This window comes from Podarcis pityusensis (assembly GCF_964106645.2).
Source record: "Podarcis pityusensis genome assembly, chromosome: 5".
NCBI classification, from domain to species: Eukaryota; Metazoa; Chordata; class Lepidosauria; order Squamata; family Lacertidae; genus Podarcis; species Podarcis pityusensis.
Genome location: NC_138032.1, coordinates 60,749,314 through 60,773,851, shown reverse-complemented (window position 1 = coordinate 60,773,851; position 24,538 = coordinate 60,749,314). Strand labels below are relative to the sequence as shown.

Genomic DNA, 24,538 nt, shown 5'->3' with positions numbered 1-24,538 from the left:
CACATTTCTACAACGTGGACATAAAAGAAACAAAGCATTCAAATAGAAAGGAAACTGGGATAGCCCAGGAAACAGATGGCTACGCAGGGAGCAAACCATGACCTCAGAAAATGTGGGTATCATTTTCATCACTTATTCTCCGAGGTTTGTGGCTAAGTAATTGGATTAGATCATTATAATCTGGATTTGAATGCACAAGCAGCGCAAACACAATTTAGACAATTATGACTTAAGATGGTCTGACGAGAATTTCTGACGGGCACCTCATCAAATAACACTGTTGTTTGAACTTCATCTAGGACAATTTACACACTGCCTGGTCTTCATTGTTTATAATCAGGGCTCGCAAATGTATATGTATACATTATGTATATGTATATGTATTTTTTGTTTTAAAAAAACAAACCTAAATCACACTGTTTGCATACCAGAACTAATCTCTAACATTTTTTGATTCCATAAAAAATAGTTATGTATTTACAGCGAATGTGCCCCTTGGAAATTTAGTCTGGTTTTTTTTAAAATAACCTCATTTGCCATGCACACTGATTAAATATTCATTAATAATAAATAGAATTAAAGATGCTTGCTGACAAATTATATTTCTCCCTGACTAGAACACGCACACACAAAAGAGACAGAACTGATTGGATTTTAAATGGCTTTCTATATTTCTTTCATGTTTAAACTTCAATGTTTATCAGGGGAAATGAACATTTTGAGTAATCGTTCATCTCCCCACCCCTTGCCTGACCCAAAATGGGTCTAACAACTAAATGCAAATAGTTTGTATGTATATAAAATGTTTGCACTTGCAGGCCACTAGTTAACATTCTTGAAATGATTTTCTGCCGTAGAGAGATTCAAATCCCCATTGTCATTTGCAGAACAGGGGTTTTTATTTGTAAACACACACACACACACACACACACACACACACACACACACCCCACCACCTTACCAGGGTCTATATTTGTAAAGGACAAAAGTACACTAGCATTCACCTGGCTGTGTTTATAATGACACAAAACCTGAAAATAAAAAGGAAATAAAAGTAGGGTAAATCAGTCTACAGTACTAAAGGATACAGAGTATGTGCTCCTCCATTGGTGGAGAGGAGTTTCCAGACAGGGTGGCACTTGTGCCTTAAGGGGAACTGGTGATGTGTTGCTGGCAACAGCTCTTGAAAGGAGGGTGTGCTCAGGATGATTGTGGGAGGCCTTGGATATAAAAACAACTTGCCCTTGAAAATGGAAAGCCATGCCAGCCTTGAAGCACAGTGATTTTCCATGCCACTGATGTCAATCAAAGGGAAAACAGGGGAGGAGGAGAAACAAAACAGAGACCAAAAATAAATACAAACATTCTGCAAGAACCTTCTGCCCTGGCTGGAGTGAGCTACCAGGATATAGGAAGCAGTAGTTCCTCCATCAAAGGAATTAGCCCTTGTACCTTAGGATTGCTCAGCAAGTCTTGGGGGGAGGAGGCGGAGTGCAATGTTATACATTCAGTCTGAGTTCAAACCTCGCTTCAGAACTGAATCAGCCTAGCAATTCAGTGGGATGGGTATCACAGGCACTGTATTATGGTGGTTCATATTTTCAAGGCCATGTTCTGAGAGTAGCACTGGGTGAGTGCTCCTTGGCTTCCAGGTGCTTGTGCTATGGGATTTCATAGGGATATCTGTAGGATAACTAGCCTCATATCACGAACAGGCTTAAATCTAAATAATGCATGAAGGGATTAAAACCATAGAGAAAGCTGTCCTGCCTTTGTTCCCTTCTATCTGAGAAGTTCAACGTGTGAGGACGTCTGAGCTGGTTGCTCCAACCTCAGATTGCATGGTTCTAACAAGCCACTCTTGAATTCATATACTAATAATTTAGGAACTTCAACTACTTTGGAACTAAGCTAATTTTTACTGCCTGTGAAACTTTTCTGATTGATGTGGGGAAAAGCACATGAACCTGACCTTTGAAGAGTTTGTAAGTAAACTATTTTAAACTTGCCATATGTGTGGCCTTTTCCCTATGCTGGGGGAATAGGGGAACTTTTTGGAGCACAGAAGGGCACGTGTTTTAAAGGTCTAACACACTTTACTTTGCTGCATATTTTGTTGTTGTTTTTTTAACTTTGCTGGGGTTCTCTCAGCAAAGAGAACTTGCCCTAATCCTGGATCTTGTCATCCAGGGAATTATCCTTTTATACCTATTTTTTCCTTGCTACCAACACTATCTTCTCCCCAGTGTTATGTAAAATCTTTATGAAGTCATTGGGAGTGGTCATTAGGAACTTTGGAGCAAGGTGTCACCAGTATGCTGATGACACACAGCTCTACTTTCAGGGAAGGCTGTGAAAGCTTTAGGTCACTGCTGGGATGCAGTGGTGGACTGAATGAGGAGCAATAAACTGCATCTGAATCCCAAGGAGACAGAGGCTTTTGGGGTGGCTCGTTCTCATGTCTGAGAAATAGGTAAATTACCTGTTCTGGATGTGGTCGCACTCCCCCTGAAGGATCAGGAGAGAAGCTTGTGGGTCCACCTTGATACATCTTTGTCACTAGAGCCAGCAAATTCCACAAGAATAGCCATGCTAGCCTATAGAACAGGGATGGGGAACCTGTGGCCACCAGATATTGCTGGACTAAACATCCTAATCATTGGCTCTGCTGGCTGGAGCCGACGGGAGTTGAAGCCTAATAATATCTTGAAGGGAATTAGTTCTCCATCCCTGCTGTACAACTTGCTTAGTGCTGCAGACGAGCACAGCTTGTCTTTTGGATACTACGGGCATTGTGAATGTGAGGGGGCAGAGTATGGAAGGCGAGGGAGCCAATGAAGATCACACAAGGGCTTCTTGGAAATAAATAAAGATAAAGGGTAAAGAGACCCCTGACCGTTAGGTCCAGTCATGACCGACTCTGGGGTTGCGGCGCTCATCTCGCTTTATTGGCTGAGGGAACCGGCGTACAGCTTCCAGGTCATGTGGCCAGCATGACTAAGCTGCTTCTAGCGAACCAGAGCAGTGCACGGAAACGCCGTTTACCTTCCCGCCGGAGCAGTACCTATTTATCTACTTGCACTTTGACATGCTTTCAAACTGCTAGGTTGGCAGGATGGAAATAAGTAATCTCTCTTTAATAATGAAATTTGCTATTAATAGTCTCAATTATTATTCATAAAGCTGTGTTTGCCAAGAGCCCTCCAAAGAAAGTTTTCTATCCAGCAAGAATTGATGCAAAACTTTGGGACGAATGAAGTAACTATTCACTAATTTGCCACTTTCAATACCCAAATGCAAACGTGTGATGTTGAAATCCACAGTTTTACCAGCCAATTAAATCTGAACCTCAGGCTTCTCCCGAGCTTTCTTTGTTATATTGCCTCTCCACTCATGAACTAAGTGTGTTCAAGGCCCTTCTCTTATTCCAGAGGTGCAGAGAATGGTGACCCAATAACTAGTCCTCTCAGGGCTCGCTGCCCAGTTGTGGAATGCTCTCCTCAGGGAAGCATCCCTGGCACCTTTACTGTTTGCTTTTAGGCGGTTAATTCTCTGCCTATTTTTAGTGGGGTGGGGTTGAAGTAGATTTGCTTTTTCATGCATATTATTGAGAGCAGTTTATTCTTATTCCTGTTGTAGATCTTGTCACAGACAACAACCTTTTCTCATACAGGAGTGCATTCTTACACTGTTATGAAAGATGGACAGAATCCAGTTGGTGCTTTTGCACTCCTGGAAGAATTTGTTTACCCAGTACAGTGGTACCTCGGGTTACATACGCTTCAGGTTACATACGCTTCAGGTTACATACACTCCAGTTTAAAGACTCCGCTAACCCAGAAATAGTACATTGGGTTAAGAACTTTGCTTCAGGATGAGAACAGAAATCATGCTCTGGCGGTGCAGCGGCAGCATGAGGCCCCATTAGCTAAAGTGGTGCTTCAGGTTAAGAACAGTTTCAGGTTAAGAACGGACATCCAGAATGAATTAAGTACTTAACCTGAGGTACCTCTGTAGAGGCATCTGCTAATGTAAGAGGGGAAAGAGGCGTTTTTTGCTGACTGCTCTTTCCCAGTTACCTTCCACCCTGTACTCCTCTTACCTCAGTTACCTTCCACCCTGTACTGGAGAGTCCCTCAACTCCCCAGTTTCTTTTGGGGTGTCTGTGGGGAACAACACAACTAATAAGCAAAGTTTGCCTGCCCTTCTTTCCTGTTAGCAGATGCTTCCATTGAATCAAAAGCTCTCCTGTTAGTGTAACTGCACTTCCTGGGTTCCACCCAATGACTACAAAGTTATTTGACTGATAAATAGTGAATATGTGAATTACAAATCACCTAGTGTGCTAAAACAGCCTGTATAAGATAAATAATGCAAACGCTGCTTGTAGTATTAATTCCCCAAAGAGAGTAAAGTTGAGTAACAATTCAGTAGGACTATGTGGGCTCTAAATGAAAGAGAATGGATGCCACATGCTCCTATCTGAAAAATACATCCACCTGATCTTAATTACACATCGCCCATTAAAAACATTATTCATGGAGAAGCTTGAGTCACTACAATGCTGATCAGCACCCTTTTCCCTTTTATTGTTCCCAGAAGCAACCATGTTCCATCATTCTCTTAGCCCCTGCCATGTGCTTCTGATTGAAAAACGGAACTTCCATCAAAGCAGGGTTTGTCTAATCAATGAACCTTGTCAAGAGCCAGGCAGGTTTATGTAGCATTCACAGGCTGGTCTTTTGGTACTTCTTGAAATGATAGGCTCTCTTGCCTGAAGACATTTCCCAAAGCTTTCCCAGCCCACAAACACAAATGTGACCAACCGCTATAAAACAATGGCCTCTTGTCTGCTGGCCCCTCCCAGTGAATCGCTGGCAGATGGGAGCAATCAATTCTTTACCAATAAACGCTATCACTGCCTCAAACGCAACAGCTGTGAAGAAGCTTAACAGATGTAAGGGCTTTTTAAAATGGTAATTAAAGTGGTTAACCCTTATAGTCTAGGAAGATGCCACTGACTAGAAGCAAAGGGGTCTCAGAAGAACTTTACGGACTCAAAAAGCTCAGGAATAGTCACTGCTGAAAAGAGATGCATTTCATAGAATCATAGAACTGTAGAGTTAGAAGGGACCACAAGGATCATCTAGTCCAACCTCCTGCAATGCAGGAATATGCAGCTGTCCCACTCAGGGATCAAACCTGCAACCTTGATGTTCTAACCAACTGAGTACCAAAAATATGGGTACATGTTTGTCCCAGGCAAATTTTGTGAACCACTGAATGATCCTTTAAGTATGTTTGTTGCATAGGTATTTCTTGACTTTTTGGACATATACCAGTGAATGCTAACTGTCTCATTTAAGTGATTGTCAACGTTCACATCTGTGAGTTTTAAAGCTTTATTTTAAAAATGCCTGGGACTTTCCTCATTCACATGTGAATGTCAACATTTAAGACTTTCACTGTATCAAGATACTGGTGCCTGCATGTATACAATCCATACAGGCATATTGTGGGGTGAAGAAACTTTGATATATTTTAATACGCACGCTTACCTATTATACCATTTTATTCCATTGTTTTATTGTATATCAGACAACACCTGGATTTCTTTTTTTGTTAATGTTAAGCAGTATAAAAAATTTCTAAATATATAAATATTATTTCCATATAGAGAAAATCTGGAATGTGTACTGGCTCTGAAACAGTTATAGTTTTAATACTAAGTAACAGTTTCATAATGAGTGAAACATTTCAACTTTCTGTAAAATTTGGTTTTCAGATTTATCTGCCTAAGGCCATTTATTTTTTCTTAACACAACTGGATGAGGTGCCCTCTGATGAAGGTCTGCTTGCTATTGACATCTTAACTGACCATTTTAATAAAGCAGAGGTTTTTGTTTTTATTTTTTAAAAAAATGCTTAGTAAAGCCCAGCAGGGAAATTTATCAAATTGTTTCCCAGTGGGAATAAGTAATGAGAAACTGAAGCTTCACTATAACCAACCCATTTCCCCAACTGTGCTACAAAAGCTACATTGGGCTCAAGCGCCAACCGTGATGTCATTATTCCTGCCTCAGGAACTTCGTCTAATCTCATAGAAGGTTGTAAATTCAGTCTGGCAGTGTCAACTCCAAGCATTTCAGCTTCTGTAAAATGGCTGGAACACTGAAGCAGAAGTACCAGACATACCTTGCTTATAAACGTTCAGGCTTTTTGTTGTTGTTGTTGTTTGCTCAGGGTTAATCTCCACTGCCATATTCATTTATGCATAAATCTTCAAACACATTTTTTAAATGAAGAAGTCATTTGAAAAAGGTTAGAATATATCAGCTTCACAATCTGTCCTGAGTGCTCACTGGAAAGAGAGACTGTGAAGCTGAGGCTCCAATACTTTGGCCACCTCATGAGAAGAGAAGACTCCCTGGAAAAGACCCTGATGTTGGGAAAGATGGAGGGCACGAGGAGAAGGGGACGACAGAGGACGAGATGGTTGGATAGTGTTCTCGAAGCTACCAGCATGAGTTTAACCAAACTGCGGGAGGCAGTGGAAGACAGGAGTGCCTGGTGTGCTCTGGTCCATGGGGTCACGAAGAGTCGGGCATGACTAAACGACTAAACAACAACAAGAATATATCTTGCATTTCAGTCTGAAAACATATCCACTTTCCTCTCAGCAATTAGCAACACAGCTAAGAGAAGCTCAAAGTGCTCAGTTAATCACAACGACCACCTTTGCACATCACAGTAAGCCGCAAACCATCGTTTACTGGACATGAGGAGATTGCAGCCCCTTAACTCCTCCCTTCTTGTATTGGGAAGAAGCAAACCATGAAGCATGAGATAGCATTGTGTCACTCCAAATGAACAATGGTGTTAAGTCAGCATTTGTTCTTGATTTAACAATCACGGTTTACCTAGAATGAAACAAATCACAACCCCTGGTTTGGATGTAATGCTAAGGCAGGGATTGTGTTCTGTTCACATACTAGCAGTAAGGAGCAAGGCAGCCCAGACAGGCATTTTCACAGTAAACCAGGTGTGGGGAGCATTTGGATCTCCAGATGTTGCTGAACTACAATTCCCATCAGCCCCAACAAATACAATCATGGATGATGGGAATTGCAGTTCAATAATATCTGCAGTTCAATAATATCTGAAGGGCCAAAGGTCCCCCTCACTCACACCTGATGGTTAGCTAGGTTTACTGTGACAAACAAATAGAGCCCATGTGATGGTCAATGTATCTTTTAAATACAGTGGTACCTCAGGTTACATATGCTTCAGATTACATACGCTTCAGGTTACAGACTCTGCTAACCCAGAAATAGTGCTTCAGGTTAAGAAATTTGCTTCAGGATAAGAACAGAAATCGGGCTCTGGTGGCGCAGCAGCAGGAGGAGGCCCCATTAGCTAAAGTGGTGCTTCAGGTTAAGAACAGTTTCAGGTTAAGAACGGACCTCCAGAACGAATTAAGTACTTAACCTGAGGTACCACTGTATAGGTTTTTCACATTGGGATTTCAAGCTGAATTAAGTTTGGTAAAGCAACAGAGAATACTCTATAGTTCAGGTTCCCCAGTTATTAATCATATAATATTACAAAAGATAATCTTTACTTTCAAGAAGTGGCTTTCGTCTACTAAACTGTAAACCTTGCCACATTTTACAACATGAAACTTGGGAAAAAAATGTCAAAATGTATCTATATTCTAGATGAATAGCATGTACATTTATTTAAACTGAGGCTGAAATATTGCACACACTTACTTGGAAGTATCATGGAACTTAGTGGGACTAATATTTGTATGGCATTGTGTTGTAAATTAAATTTGATGAGTGCTTGACCTAAACTCCAGTGTCTCATCTACCAAAGTATAACCAATAGCTTATCGCATGTAATAGTGCAGTCCGATAAGGACTGAGCATGCTCAGTAGCTACATAATATTAAATGCAAATAAAAAATAAAAAGAAATGGGGGAAGGGAATAGAAAAGGACTGTTATGGAGGAGGGAATACTGACTGGCTAGAACCCTGAACAGATGCAGTCCTGGGAATATTGCTGCAACTTGGTGTGTAGTATCTACCAAACCCTTTAAATACGAGATAATGATATTTAACACTACACAACACATATTATTGGTTGGAGCTCCCTCAAGTGGATGACTGTAGAATGGGAAATAAAAGAAGAATGAAGTTCATCGTGTATTCTAAATACATGTAACTCTAAAATGAATCTGTTGCTTTTGGCATTACTTTCTTATACAGTAATCAAATATGCTTGGGATCATCTCCTAAGTGAAGAAAACAGCTGCTCTGCTGGCATTCAAGCAACTTCAAGAAATACTACTGGATTTGTAATTTTTGGTGGGAACAACTTAAACCAACATATTTGCCTGTGAGCTAGTTTAGCCCAATGGAAATTTAGTGAGATCTGCCACACAAGCCAAGCAGCATTTAGGCTGTGGTCCTATGCAATCTTATGTGGGAGTAAGTCCCACTGATTTCATCTGAATAAACATGACTAGACTTGGGCTGCAATGCCGCAGTGCTTACTTCCTGAAGAAAGGAAGTAATGAGCGGAAGTTACTTTATGTCAATATCATTAGGAAAGATTGTGCTTAAGTGCGCTATCTTCTTAATCCGCTTTGACTCATTGCAGTTTGGGCTATCTCATTTGTTTGAAAACAGTTTTTTTGACTGGAATCCAAGACTTCACATCTCCAAAGAATAGCCTTGGGGTGGGGTGGGGTGGAGTTTGGTGATGCATGGGTGGCAGGCAGCATGGGCAAATGACACAAGCAGGGCCACGGTGCCTAGGACTTAATATTTACATATATCTATCTAATTTCCTACAGATTCAGAATTCAACTGGAGAAAAAATAGCCTCCACATTTACTGGAAGACAGTTAATACATGAAATAAACCAACCAAACACAAATAGTTATGGTTTTAGATAACCACTGAGCATTTATCAACATTGGTTTGCATAAGGAATAGGACATTAGAATGCTTGTTTGTAAGGTGGTGAATGAGTACATAAAATATCAACTTCTCACCTTTGGGCAACTCCTTGAGCTTCAAATTTATTTCCTGGAAATTTGGTGTTTTGACTCTGTCGTCTTCTCTCCTCTTCTTTTCTTCATCTTGGATTATATTTGTATCGGCCTTTTGTATATCCAGTATTGGTTGCTTTTTCTCCTGGCAATTTTATGTGCATTGTTTTGCATCCTTTCGGTTTCTTCGCTTCTCAGGTGACACTTCCACCAACATTCAAGCCAAGAGATCTTGTGCTTTCTCATGATAGTAAGTTAACCTTCTCAGAGATTTTTCCATGACAGACCTTACAGATCCAAGCAACTTTTAATTTCTTATTTCAATCCCACTTCAGTTTCCCTGTACGCTGATGTTGCTGGCTTCATTTCATCCAGGAATTCAAGTGCATTACACCTTAATCATGGTGCTATTTTTCTACTAGCGCTGTAGACAAACTTCAATGAAATTTTAGAACAAATCTCCCTCCCCCCCCATTTTAATGCCTGGGAATAATTTCATATAAATGATTTCATGTGTAATGAAAATGAAACATGTATTTCTTAAATGATCACCACCAAATACAATTGCATGTAGTTCCCCATTTCTATTGGTTAAAAAACACTTTGAAATACAGTACCGTTTTTGTTGTCATTCAGCCATTCAGCCATTCATATTTTCGCCAGCCTGGAGTTCTTTGAGAATCTTCCTTCAAGACGTGTATTTAAGCAACTATGAATAACAGTACAAAGGACCGAAGTACAAAACAGGACATGTTCACTTCTTTACAGAAGCAGTTTACTGCCTGCTTAGCAGGGAACCAAAATATATCCACTTCATCTGAATGAGTTTACTGCTTTTCATGTAAAGCTGAAGTTGTTTTTGAGCAGCAAAGTCAAGGCTTCCCTTAGAGAGAAGCCAGTAGTTGTTCATCAATTGGGGGTTTGTTTGTTTTTTGGCTTTCTTCTTTGACAATTCTAATACTAGTTTGTAAAAAGTTATACAGTTACACTTATCAGAAGATCAGACTTCACTTCAAAATAAAATCCAGACAAGTTGTTCTTTATAAAAATGGTCAAAAAGAGCAGATCTCCAGTCTTTAATGTCTGAATACAGTACACAGCCTAGTTTCTTGAAAGGGCAATGTCTCTTTCCTTTCCAGCACTGGCTACCATTGTTATATTGTTCCATATGAGACAGATTTCCTAGATTTCTCTCTGGGCTGAAAGAAAAAATATATACACAATAGAAGCTAAGTTATTATAAAGGTAGTATGAAAACAAGACCTCTGTGTGTCTCAAACACATACCCCACTCCTTTAGGTAACATTTCAGTTTACCTTCCTCTGTCTCAGATAAACTTACTGGGGGGGGGGACCCAATGTGCCCAAGTGATGGGGAAGATGAAGGGAGAAGGCAGCAGTTTCACAGCTGAGGAGGACCCTATAGGAACAGGATGAGGAGCCAACTGCTGCTGCCCCAGGCTCAGCTCTGATGCCCCACTGCTGCCAACTGGGCACAGGCTATACCACAGGGGTGGGCTAACCACTGATGAATTGGGCTTTAAAAAAATAATATTTGAACAAAGCACTCAGTGAAAAGCAAGCTGGAGCATATTGGATTATACATGCACTGCTCATTTGATTTCTGAGTATGAATGCCTATTTTTGTTAAAGTTATTTAAGACACTGATGGCACAATCCTGTGCATATATACTTGGAAGAAAATCTAATGGCGTGCAGTAGGGCTTACTCCCAGGTTCATAGGGCTATGGGAGGAATTCAGCACAGCACTATTACAAGTTTTCCACCAGTGTAAGCATTTCTGATGAAACCATTCCCCCACTCCTTTCCCAGATACTATTTTTGGGTTCTACTTATATCCCAGAGTTGATTTAGGGGAGGTGCATGGACATATGGTGGTGGGTGGGCAGGGAGGGATGGAAGCCCCATTGCGATACAATTATTTAGCTGAATCCATCCCTTTGTTCAATGGGACTTGCTCCCAGATAATTGTTCCTTGGACTACAGCATAAATGAGCACACAGTCATTCTTTGAGCAGATAAGGTATTTCGTCTTCTTCACTTTTTCTAGGCAAGTCTTGAATTCAGTATTTAAGTACAATTTTTCTGCTCTGGAATTTCTAGTCTGAAAGCAAAGTCCACTAGGTCATCTAGAAAGCACAACATCACCATGCCTTTCAAATTCTTTGGCAAGCCAACCTGGGTGAGTCCAGGCTGTACAAGATCACATACAGCTTTACATAGCTGGCTGTCAGGCGTCACAGGATCCAGTCCCCCATGGGAGGTTGCCAGGAATGGATAAGACAAGGAAAGTTCTTACCAATGCTGTTTATTCAATATACAAAGAGAGAGGCTTAGAAATGCAGACACTTGGGGGTAATGGCGTTGCTCCGAGTGAGTCGCCACCCCCTCCCACTTTCTTATTATGCAACATCACTATGGGTCCTGAAAATGTGCCTTCTGCCTCTGAGCTTTCTGCTCTCCTACTTTCAATGCCCACTGGGTTCCGAGAGAGGGGGGTCTGGAATGCTTTCTAAAGATATTATGTCTGTCAGCTGTCTCCCCTCTGGTGCGTCTTCTTCCTCTCCCATTATTTCCCAGCTTTCCCCCTCATCTGCCTCTGAGCTGTGATCTCCCTCAAACCCCTGTTGTAATTCTGAACTGCCTTCTTCTTCTCTGGAAGGGTCAGGCTAGGGAGGCGGTCTCTACCATTCCTCCTCTGCCCAGTCTCTGACACTGGCTTTGTGAGACGACAGAACCAGAGCGTAGCAGGAAGCAGAGGAGAAAGAGAAAACTGGAAAACAAGAGACTTACCTCTTGCTGTTGTGTGGGCGTACTATGACCAAAGAATGAAAGCTAAAGAGAAAAATAAAAACAAAAATAAAAACTAAAAATAGGGGGGGAAACAAGGGAAAGGAAAGAGAGAAAAAGAAAAAGAAATTACAGTAAGCCTAGTGAGAAATGAGCAACAACTCGAGATAAGAGTAAAGCACAACAGTCTGTGGAAAAGAGATGAAATAAGCAACAATAGGGCATAGTTCCAAATTGATCAACATTTCCATACATTTCATGTCCATGAACAGTATAGAACAGACATCCTCAACTTGGTGCCTTCCAGAAGTTTTTGACCACAATTCTGATCATCCCTGCCTGACCATTGGCCACAAAGACTGAGGCTAATGGGATTGGATACCAAAACATCTGGAGGGCGTCAGGTTGGGAAAGGCTGAGAGAAAGAGGCTTGAAACTGGAACCCAAGCGGTTCAGAAAATGATGGGAAAACAAGTTAAATGAATCTTTAGTTCTCCTTCCACATAATTTCCCATAATTGTTACTGCAATGTCTCTGGATTACTGCCTTTAGCTGCTGGTGTGTAACTTTTAATGTAAATGAGTAATATGTGAAATTATTGATTTTGTGTATTGCTTCTGCCCCTTGGTGCTATTGTAGTTATACATGTTACTATTGTTATTTTTGTTGTCTGGTTTCTGACCATAATAAAGATTGTTTGATACTATAACGTGAAAAGGGAAATTTATGGCTGCATTTCATCTTTTCATCAAAGTATACTACTACTACTATTACTACTACTACTACTACTACTAATAATAATTTATTTATACCCCACCCATCTGGCTGGGTTTCCCTCTGCCATCTTCCTCAATTCAATGTCAAGTTAAAATTTCATGCTCTGTGATGTTAATCCCTTCAGCAGCAGGGAAAGTCTAGTATCTGGATAGCACAGTTATATTTTTAACGATACAGTCCTGTAAATGTCTGTTCAGAAGTAAGCTTCACTGAATTTACTGGGGCCCATTCTCACACGTGCATATTCCTTGCCCTTTTCATTGCTTCTTATTTTTTCTCAAAATAAAATTCACTAACTCGTGAATGTTGCATCATGACCAGAACGTGAGTCCCTTGGTGCTACTGCAAGTTGAATACAGAACTCCTTTAACTTTTGTTAATCCTACACAGCAGGGGAAATGCCTGGCAGGCCAGAACCTTATCTCTTTTACTCCCTGTGGGCCAGATTTGACAGGTGGGATGGGTAAGGGCTGCTCTTATGTCCTCTTGTGCAGCCATGTTCCTCTGGCACCAAACACTTTGCCAGTGGAACAAGCATACCACTAAATGGCTTCAACGTAGTGCTACATTGGATATAGCCCATTGTCTCCAGGCTGTTGCCTTCCTACCTGTTCTTTCCCTGAGGCCGCATCCACCCTACATATTTAAAGGAATTCTGGGAATTTCATTATATGAATATCCTGCATTTCCTCCAAGGAACTCAGTGTGGCATACAGAGTTCTTCCCACCACAACTAGCACCACCCCATTTTAGCTTGACAACAGTCCTAATCAACAGAGGTTGATTAGGCTGAGAGAGATTGACTGCCCCAAGGTCACCCAGGGAGCTCCATGTCTGAGTGGGGATTTAAACCATAGGACACAAGGAGTAGGGGATGACAGAGGATGAGATGATGGGACAGTGTTCTCGAAGCTACCAGCATGAGTTTGACCAAACTGCGGGAGGCCTGGAGTGCCTGGAGTGCTCTGGACCATGGGGTCACGAAGAGTCGGACACGACTAAATGACTAAACAACAACAAGAACAATCCCAAGTCCTAGGCCAATACCATAACTACTACCCCATGCTGGCTGTAACATACATAAACTAAAATGAAATATATTATATGGAAACATATTTATGCTTGAAGAATCATGATTTGACTTCCAGAAGCCAAAATGCCAATTGAGTAAGAAACTATCGCTTTTCTACAACCCCGTATGAATGTTCTTAATAACACTTGTGACTGAGCAGGTAATGATCAAGGCAATTCCTCCGTCCAACAAGATCATTTGGAAAATGACTAGCATTACATGAGGCTGTTGCAAATAGTTATATACAAATCCTACTGCAATAGGCACACCTTATCATTCACGTATTTCAGGGTTGTCATTACTATACATACCTTTTCTTCTAATTCCTTTATTTGTCTTTTTTGAGCTTCAATTCTTTCTTCTAGCTCTTTAATTCTCTGTGAAAAGTAAAATTCTGCATGAATACTACCATTCTGGAGAGTAACATTTTAACCTGAACAACTTTTCAAACACTTCGGGAAGGGGCTTAGCTAGGGGTTGTGATGCAGACATCTCTGATTCCTTGGATATGTACAAAATTCTGATAAATTTCACAATACCTCCAGAGCCTTGGTTCACATGAATGAACTTACAGGTCTGTGGCTGCAGAGAGTTTTTCAGGTAACTTGATCCTGACTTGTTGCTGTATCATGGTTTAGAATAACAGTGCGGAAGAAACTCGGGTGCAATGAAAAGCCAGTGCACCTTTTTCACAGGTTTTCCTCTGCTTGAGGGAGCTTCTTCAACATAGGAACATAAGAAAAGTCCTGTTGGATCTGGCCAATGGGCCCATCTAGTCCAGCAACCTGTGGCCACCCAGATGCCTGTGGGAAACCTGCAAGCTGGACACAAGCTCAATGGCACTCTCCTCTCCTATGGTTTCCAGCAAGGGGAATTCAGAAGCATTGGAGCATTTCCTCCTGCCCAAAGCATACCTGTTGCGCATGCTGAATGTGCTCCATTCGTTCACGGAGGATCTGGGCATCCCTTTCACGGAGCTCACTCATCACCTGACGCTTCCATTGTTCCACAGCATTCTTCAGCTTCTCTCTTTCGTCTTCTGAGAGGATTTCGGACATTTTGGCTCCCGCTTCCTGCTGCAGGGCATCGTAAAGCATGGCTTCCAATTCTAAAATGTGCTAAATGAAAAGGGAAAATGATTTGTTCACTGTGAGGCTTGTTATTTGCATTACACTCTTGCGATGCTTGCTGTGTGGCTTTTTACCTTTTATTCCTTTGCTGTGGATGCTTATTGTGTTACAAAAGCCAGTTTTTATTCACCTCATACAATATCATCGTCACCCAAATATCAGAACCTGTTCATAACGAATTTAATCTGGTTTTGCCCTTTCTGTGGAAAATCTGCTAAGTTTTTTTTAAAAGAAAACCAGCTGCCAAAACCCTTTTTTTCTAATAACTGAAAGTCCTTTGTGCAGTATTAAGCCCCCGTTTGGAAGTACCCTGAGTCTAGAATGAGAGTGGGTCTGAAATATCCATTGTGTAAGGTGTGGTGAAGAGGGAGATTTCAATAGCTAGTGCAAAACATGGTGGACAGATTGCTTGTGAGGGCAAACCACCACCAGCATATCACGCCTTGCTTGAAGGAATTGCACTGGCCGCCAGTCTGATACCAGGTCAAGTTCAAGGTGTTGGTACTGACATGGAAGGCACAAACATATGCAGCTCAGGTCCAAGTTAATTGAGAAACCCCCTTACCCCTTTATACCCAGTAGGTTACTGTGGTTTGTCAGAAAGCTTCTTCTCAAGGCTCCAAAGAGATCAGAAGTCCACTCCACAGAAACCTGGGGCAGAGTTTTCAGTGCGGCTGCCCCTGTTCTGTGGAACAGCATACCCAGGCACGCACTGTTTGTGCTTTGTGGAAACAACATAGGCCATTTTTGTTTCAACAAGCTTTTCCAGCAAGGTGAAAAGGTCTCTGCCTTAAATGTTCACTTTCTATTGTTTTAAAACCTGTTTTGGGGGGCAGTTCTGTACTGTTTAAAAACTACTTCCACTGATTATTTATTTTATTTTATCATTGCAGATCATCTTGAGACATATTATGAAAAAGGAGATTCATAAATGAAATGACAACAACAGCAATAAATTCAATGGAATTAGGGGGGGAGCTCTGGAGAGAACATAGTGTCTGAGTGCAAGAAGGAGACCCATTTTGCACATCAAAGTCTTACTTTGCTGCTGATATAGCTGTGCAAGAGTGGTGGGTAGTTGGGTGGTGCCATGTCTGCCTAAATTGAGTACTTCCAGTTAAACTCCTAATCATTCTATTTTTATTTAAATGGACATGCATTGTTGAACAAGCAGCACTAGGTCCTAGAAAACAACAAATGCCTCCATGACTGCTTGTCACCAGCCACCACCCACTAGATAGTTTCACTGGAATACGCATAGATAGCAGGGAGAGCCTTTTATTCGTGAGGAATAAAAGTCCTCGGAGTATTCTGGATAAGCCTCTTCCTCTCACTTTTAAAGGTGTGGGTGGAATGTGTTTGATATGAAATGATTTCCATATTTCTGCCACATCTCCGACAATAATATAGAGAATGCTCTGTGGTGTTGCCCTGTCTAAGATAATGCAGAAATCCCTTCTGTGTGTTAGGCAAAGTCTGCAGGGAGCTTTCATTTCACACATCAGTTCATAATCCCTGATATATTGTTATGTGTGCATAATAATGTAGAAGCATGATAACCTGAGTCTCTGTGCTAGAAAGAGGGAACACAGAGGGTTAATCAGCTATGTTATGTCCCTCAGATATGTCTTTCAATGGACACTTCTCAGGCTTGCAGCGATAAACTTCTTGTTGCCAACATTCTTACTGATCCAGCTTTTGTACCTTTGAAAGCAGAGTGGAAGAAATTAAGTATGGAAAACTTTCCCTTTCATTTTGTCTTAATGCCAGGGGGGGAAACCCCTTCCTGCTTTTTGTACCAAACCACCTCTCATGATCTCTTTCACCATGTACTCAGAATCACTGTCTCTTCTTAACACGAAAGGGCATTTGCAAACTGCCTTAGTTCAAACTCCGGTATTTTTCTTAAGAGAAATTGTAGCAGCAATGCAGTTCCTAAAACAAAGAGTAGTTTGTTAAAGGAGTATCCTGTATTCCCTAGTGCTGACTAAGTCGATCATAATCTTTCTTTGAAGATTCATGGCACAATCAGAGAGTAACTAGGACTTATTTTGGATGAAATACTCCATTAAGTCATGAAACCAAGTCTATAACATCTGTTCTTCAACTCAGTTTTAACTAAAAGGCTTCTATCAGCCGATGGAATATGGAATGGTCACTCTCATTCAGATTGCTTGAATATCCCAAGAATTCAACTTACCTTATGTGCTTGGTCTAAGGACTGCTTCCTGTAATCAAGTTCATCATCCAAATATCCTTTTTGTTTACTAAATAGTTCCTAAAGATGGAAAGAGATTTCGGTTATACTGGCTATTTTTCTATGTGCTATGTGGGATTCATTTTTAATTTTTTGTATAAGTTCTTGTATTACCTTTTCGTTTTCTAGATCTATCATCTTCTGCTGTAGAGCTGATTCTGTTACTTCTATCTGCTGCAGCCACTACATAGACATGATGAGAAAAAAATCCGAGTCAGATATGCAGATTTGACAAATGAGTAGTTGTCAGAAGTTCTCTTTTATTATTGCTCTCATATTACTGATCAATTAGACACAAAACAAAGATGTTCCAGTATATTGCTAGCTTATAAACCACAAACAAAAGACAACAAAATGATCAACTAGTTCCTTGAGTATGGTAATGATTACCAAGAATGCAATGAGGATATTCTGAGTATTGCATTTGCTGTTGAACAGAAGTGTGGAACCTCAGATTGTCAGGGTGAGCATGTGGCCATTGTTCTGAAAAAAGATCCCTACCCCTTGTCTTGACCGTGCTTAAGACTGCTGCCCATAGGGCATTATGAACAGCAAAATGAAGTGCTGAGTTATGACAGCTATGTAGTCAAAATGGGGCTACCAAGGACAAAAGAGAGCTATCAGCATGCTTTGGAGAACATGAAATCAACTCACAAGAACTGAGCATGCTCATGGCCAAAGAATGCTGAATATCTGTATAAGATAGGGGAACAGAAATTGGAGGGGTGTGTGTGAATGCAGTGGAGTGCCCTGAAAGCTGGCGCAATGAACAGGAGTACTCCACACTGTGCCCGTTCGTTACAGGTCCCACTTGTATAAATTCAACTGTCATAGACATTTCTAAGGAATAGCATTCAAATGGAAATGACCCTTTACAACGTTAACCAATTCATAAGGTATTCTTTAGCTTAAAAGGTAAAGGTAAAGTGACCCCTGACCATTAGGTCCAGTCTCGGACGACTCTGGGGTTGCAGCACTCATCTCGCTTTATTGGCCAAGGGAGTCAGCGTACAGCTTCCGGGTCATGTGGCCAGCATGACAAAGCCACTTCTGGCGAACCAGAGCAGCGCACGGGAACGCTGTTTACCTTCCCACAGGAGCGGTACCTATTTATCTACTTGCACTTTGACGTGCTTTTGAATTGCTAGGTTGGAAGGAGCAGGGACCGAGCAACGGGAGCTCACCTTGTCGCAGGGATTTGAACCACCAACCTTCTGATCAGCAAGCCCTAGGCTCTGTGGTTTAACCGACAGCGCCACCTGCGTCCCTTATTCTTTAGCTTACTGTTGCCTTAATCATGCAGGTGCCAATTGCAATGGCCGCCCTAGGGGCATCATCTCAGCACCATCTGCGTCTGACTGTGAACCAGAAGGTTGGTAATTTGGGCCCACCCAGGGACAGCTGTAGGCAAGATTTCTGGATTGCCAGGGGTTGGACCCTCAAGATCCCTTCCAACTCTACATGTCTATGATTCTCTGTAGCTCTTCTTCGAGAACAAGAGTGTCCCAATATATGTGCTACACATTGTAGTGCTAGTATAAAAATGCTTCACCTTGAGGGAAGAAATTGCCTTCTGATGCACTATTCTACATGTTCTGGTGGTGGCATGGGGAAGAGAAATGCATGGGGGCCATTTCAATCAGCATCTACTAAGTAATGTGTAGTCCAGGGGTGCTTCCTTAATTTTCAAATGAATTGTTGACATACTGCATATTGGGCATTGGTACCAGGGCTGTTGTTGTTTGTTTTTGTTTTTTTACTTATTTGATTTCCCCCAGAAAGGGTAAATCTGAATTAAATGGGGGGGGGGCATGAACAAAGCTAGCATTTTTAGGCCAATAACATTGTGGGTGCTGCAAAAAACCTGCATGTGTGAAAAGTACCAATTTCACAATAAACCTGTATGGAAGCATTCCTCATCTTAGAAACAGCTTTGAATGCAGGGTGGACGAGGAGTCGGAAAATACCAGCCCTACCACTATACTCCCACTGATCATGACTGTGCTATACCAGAGAAAGTGCTCACTGAATAGGTCTCAGAATGGGATGGGGGAACCATGTTCATTACCTTTTCGGCCAGTGTCAAAACAGTCCGCGCTTGTATAACAACTACTTGCTCGTCATTCGTTAGGTTCTGCAGCAAGAACAAAACAGAATTGTCATCAGAGCACAGGCCTTTTCATCTTTTTGCCATAGCCAAATTATGTCAGGAGAGCAGAGCAGCTCTTGGCATGGTGGCATCACATTGCACGCTGTGTTTTCCTAGATCAATTAGGGAGAACCTGTTGTCAGACTCAGTTCCTACCAGCCCCAGCCAGGAAGGACAAGGATCAGGGATGAGATGGGAATTGTGTCCCACAACACCTGGAGGGCCACAGGTCCCCACTCTCTGACCTAGATATTATGGAGCAAAAGGAAAAAGACTTATGGAGATACAGCAGCTCCATGCCTCACATGACCTAGACCTGCTTCCCAAAGAGCACTTTTTTTTTGCACACAGGGAGGTTCTACACATAGCCAAAGTCTTCTACACTGCTCCTTTAGAGAAATCGTAAGTATACAGAAGAGAACTGCAACTCAGATCTACAAGCATGATGTACAGAAGAAGCCAGCAGTAGTGGGTGGTGTTGTGCCACTGCTCCCACTTTCAGGGATGGCACGAGGGCAGGGCAGAGTAGCAGAAGGGTTGGCAGCATGCAGTTGCGCGAGTGGAGCCAGTCCAGCATTTGCACTGGTGTGCCTACACAGCCCCAAGCTTACCACTGCCTTGCCCCCGCCCCCAGTAAGTAGCAGCAATGCTGCTGTAGGTGGAGTGGCCCTTCCCCATGGTGCCAGCAACTCCTGAAATAGACAGCAAATGACAAAGATGCAAATGCCAGTGCTTTTAAATCCCACTGATTTCAATGGGAGTGATGAAATCAGCCAGGCTCCATCTTTGTGCGGATCATCAAATAAACCAACAAGCAGTCCAGCAGAATTCACTTGTAACTTGCACAGGATCAGTAGTAAGCTAAAGAGTTTGACCAGGAAATAAGAATTTATGTAGCACAATTTTGTACCATTTTTTAAAGAAATTTAAATTTAGTTCACCTTAGGCTCTATTCTGTTTGACAGAGTGAAATTCTCAAAATTATTAAAATACTTGTCAAAAGAAGCAAAAAGCAAAGACCGGGAAAGCGTTAGGGGGAAATAGAAAGCGCGTGCCCACTCATGAATTGATTTTGCTTTTTTTAAGAAAAGTAGCGTAAAATTAAATAGCCAACATTAAGGTGGTGTGGGGAAAAAACATAAAGGACCTTATTGGCATATAATAGCAAAGGGCATGCAAATATTGACCTGTATTGACTTGTCCCAAACAAAATGTAAGAAAAGCATTTTTTAAAAAATGGATGCTAATTAAAAGATGCTTGAGGTTATTTAATGCTATCTGGACAAAAGGACAAAACATACTAGTAGGAACATGCACAATGTATTAAATGAACATACACTTACGGCGTTATCCCCTAAAATGTCCAATTTTTTCATCAACTCTGCTACTAGTATGTCCTAACAAGAGAGAGGTACACAAGGCACAGAATATCAGAAAAATGCACAATGCTTTGTTGAGATGAAGCAGTAACACAGAAAAAAGAAAACAAGAATGACTTACTGTTACTCCTTCTGCCTCACAGTAGACCTGGAGAGGGCTTTTCCCTTCAGTAAAAGGAATGTGATGAAAATTGATAGCTGGAGATCTTCTCTCTCGCTCCTGTAATCAAACCAAAACTGTGTTGCTTTCTCATCAGCTTAATTAAGAATGAGCTTTCATAAATATAAACCATACTTAAGCCAAATATGTAAGAGAGTGACTGTCAATCATTTGGAATCTGTATAGAAGGAGAAGCATTGGCTACTTTGAGATATATCTAAGGCGGGGTCAGCAAACTTTTTCAGCAAGAGCCGGTCCACTTTCCCTTAGACCTTGTAGGGGGGCTGGACTATATTTTGAAAGAAAGAAAAATGAATGAATTCCTATGCCGCACAAATAACCCAGAGATGCATTTTAAATAAAAGCACACATTCGACTCATGCTGATTCCCGGACCGTCCGCGGGACAGATTTAGAAGGCAATTGGGCCGGATCAGGCCCCTGAGCGTTAGTTTGCCTACCCATGATCTAAGAGGTGTGATGGTGTGATGTAATAGTACAAATGTGGTGTATAAATGGTACAGGCAAAAAATGATTGCTCATTGCAGAACCTTTAATCTAAGAAACTCCTTCTCGGAGTTTCTGAAACTCGGGCATACAGCAAAAGTTGGATAGCGAGAATATGCAATGACAAACGGGGAAATCCAAGCATCTCATCCATTGCATTTTCAGTAATAAAAAAACACAAATTTGAGTTTCTATATATATTTTAATGGAACTCCCAAAACTCTTGACTTTTTGTCTCCAGTCATTATTTTGCAAAAATATTCTGGAAGTTGCCTGGTCCTCAACTAACATATGTAGAGAAGCACCTTAGCTAATATGGGCTTAAGGAGTGTCTTGGTCACTCTGCTCTGTCAGAAGTGCACAAACAAATGGACTGTTCCTTACCAGTCATTCAACACTGTGCATGCACAGTGGTGATGGGAAGCATAATAGAGAAATATGTGACATAAATTCAATTCTGGGCTGCTAGGGAGAGACAAGGCCTTTGGAAGTGGCACTATACCTGATGATACGATTTGTTTGTCAAGCCCAGTATTCTACTCTGACTAGCAGTGCCTCTCCAGTATGGATGGCAGAGAAATTTGATTCACTGTGTATTTAAAGCTAAATCTATCAAACTCACACTTTCTGAAACAATATGTGAACCAAAACACAGCTATCCTTCAAAAGTTGCACCTATCTGAATTTTGCGATGAAAAAATTCAACGGAACAAAATGTTCACAAAAATGCATATGCTAGGGGGTAAAGGAGAAAGTAAGCATAAAAATGATATCAGGGGAAATTGCTAGCAAAAAAAAAAAAAAAAAAACAACGTATACATTAGGTGAAATTTTATTCAGAGAAATTTTCACTAAAATGCCGCTGAATTTTCATAAAGTTTTTAAAAAACAAACCAGAAATGGCTGCAAAACATGGAAAACTGAATTTAAGATTGGGAAAATGAGAAATGGAAAGAATCAAAATTGGCAGATCCTTCCATCTCCCCTCAAGGGACCTAGACAAAGGTATTTTCCAAGAGCTGCTACTTGCTCTTTTGAACTGGAAATGCCCATGATTAAACCTTGGAACTTTTGTATGCAAAACATGCATTTTTCTACCATTTAGCACCCCTTTAAACTTTTCAATGTTATATTTTTTCTCCTAGTATAAAAGAAGTATGGTGTTTTTAATATCTTCCTACACTTTCTAATTAAGATAATGCAGGTGAATATTGCATCCTGTTGATGTGCGGAGTCCACAAAGCATCTGCGTTGGGTTAATTTATTTAGTAAACATACAGATCACTTCCTATATATAAAACATCTCAAAGTAGATTATAGTAAGGAGCCAGACTCTAAAACAACAAAGAGTCAAGGGCTGTTGTCAATGTACAACAATTCAATATACAGTGCAGATGATATTTAAAAACTAGCAAATAAAAACAATTTTAAATAGAAAAATCCCCCCAAAACCCAGACTATAAAATACTATAAATAATAAGCTGTATGATCCAGGACCAACAGTTAACATGGCTTTGTTTCTTTGTCCATCTAACCTCCATTTCCCTTTGTCTGCTTATGCGCTCTTTATAACTGAACTATCACTATTTTTACCCACACTTCTGAAGGTTTGAACAGTACTTTTCCACATCATAAGGCATTATTAAACAGGCTAAGATTTCAGCATGTTGCTGTAGAGCTAGAGAATGGTCGGCTTTGGCTGCAGGCATACCACACATTTAAAGCACATGCCTTCACCACAAGAAACCTGGAAACTGTAGTTCACCCTTCACAAAGCTACAATTCTCAGCACTCTTCGAAAACTGCAGTTCCTATAATTATTTGGGGTGGGTGGGAAATGCCACATTAATGTATATTGTGCACACAGCCTGGGGTTTTGATTAAAAGGATCACTGCAGTAGCATCATGTCACAACCAGGGGGTGTTCAGCTTGCATGTTGAGCAGACTCACACTATCATTCATGGTGCTGCATTTCAGCAAGTCACTACTATTACATCTGCAGATGTAGCAAAGGGTGGTGCAGGACCGACCAAGGGAGAGCATGATGGAAGTGATGCTTGACATGCATTAGTTACTTGTATATTATCTCCAAAGCTCTTCTGACACTGCGATGCCATCTGACTCGGCACAAAGGCAGATGTTCTGTAATATTTGCCACCAAGTTGTTAAAAGTGTGATTGCCGCTGACATGCAGCACAGATCTGTCACTCTTGCTTCATGAAAGAACTCACTGTAGTTACACTGGTGTTTGTTGCCGATTTACAGTTATGCATACCCACCTCTCATTACGACAAAGCAAACTGGAAAGGCTCTGTGGCCCATACTCACTTCCAGTTCTAATATCCTAAATTCCAAGAGTTCGTTTTGATCTTTAGCATCCTGAACATCATGCTTTAACCGAGCCTCTTCTACCTCCATCTGTTTTATCTGGAAAAGCAAAGAGATTACTCTTTATGATATTACATACATAAAGTATTACGTACTTCATGAGAAAATACCATCTTTTCTTGTTCTAATGAAAACTAATACACACCTAGTCCATTAAACTCCCTTTTAGTTCACATATGATGCAAATGTTCTTTATTATTAATCTTTGATTACACTTTTGCATGTAAGTATTGGATTTTTATTCTCTGAATAGAAGTGTCCAAAAATGTACCTTTTCTACAAGTTCTTGATTTCTTCGGTATAATGCTTGTTTTTCTTCAATCCACTTCATATCCTTGGGGGAAAAAACACATTAATATTACTGAAAAAACACTGGCAATATTCAATTCCTAACACTGGCTTGGTTCATCCAATGGTTACCAAGATAGGAGAGGAGGAACTCACAGCTGCTTTGCTTGTCCCTGGGCCTCTTAGCTCAGCATGGTGCAGCAACTGAGCCAAAGTTTAGTTTACCATGTCATCTTAACACGACTAAATTCTTTCCTCCTTAACCAGGAACTGAAGCCAAAAACAAATCTTGGAGCTGAGAACCTTGGCTTAGCTGCTGCGCTAAGCTGAAAGGACTGAAGAGGAGCAAAGTGGCTTCAGTGCTCTCCCCAGGAGCCAGCACATTCATGTCTACATGCTTACATGTGAACACAGCCACGGGCAGAAATCAATAGAAGACATATGATTTCCCAGGAGAGAATTGTGAGCAGGACATTGGCTTCCTGACTGTGTTGAGTCAAGGCACTTTTTAAATAGCACGTAGGCTGCCTCTCTTGAGAAGTGCAGCAGTGAAACAAACTAT

At 41.1% G+C, this 24,538-nt stretch overlaps 1 protein-coding gene across 18 annotated transcripts in view; it reads right to left on the bottom strand.

The window, feature by feature from the left end:
- JAKMIP3 (Janus kinase and microtubule interacting protein 3) overlaps positions 1-24,538 on the bottom strand; it is a 125,893-nt gene that overhangs the window by 12,506 nt on the left and 88,849 nt on the right. For 7 of the 18 annotated variants that reach the window (XM_081007129.1, XM_081007139.1, XM_081007141.1 and 4 more), the window contains 11 exons: positions 23,960-24,022; positions 23,629-23,727; positions 20,755-20,853; positions 20,592-20,651; positions 19,174-19,239; positions 17,220-17,288; positions 17,049-17,126; positions 14,633-14,836; positions 14,030-14,095; positions 11,873-11,914; positions 9,063-10,258 (listed from right to left, as the gene is read on the bottom strand). In XM_081007129.1, coding sequence (XP_080863255.1) covers positions 10,214-10,258; positions 11,873-11,914; positions 14,030-14,095; positions 14,633-14,836; positions 17,049-17,126; positions 17,220-17,288; positions 19,174-19,239; positions 20,592-20,651; positions 20,755-20,853; positions 23,629-23,727; positions 23,960-24,022 — 891 coding nt within the window. In that variant the 3' untranslated portion in view covers positions 9,063-10,213. Of the gene's footprint in view, positions 1-9,062; positions 10,259-11,872; positions 11,946-14,029; positions 14,096-14,632; positions 14,837-17,048; positions 17,127-17,219; positions 17,289-19,173; positions 19,240-20,591; positions 20,652-20,754; positions 20,854-23,628; positions 23,728-23,959; positions 24,023-24,538 lie in introns of all 18 variants that reach the window. The other 11 variants (XM_081007143.1, XM_081007145.1, XM_081007135.1 and 8 more) reach the window with 4 other exon arrangements.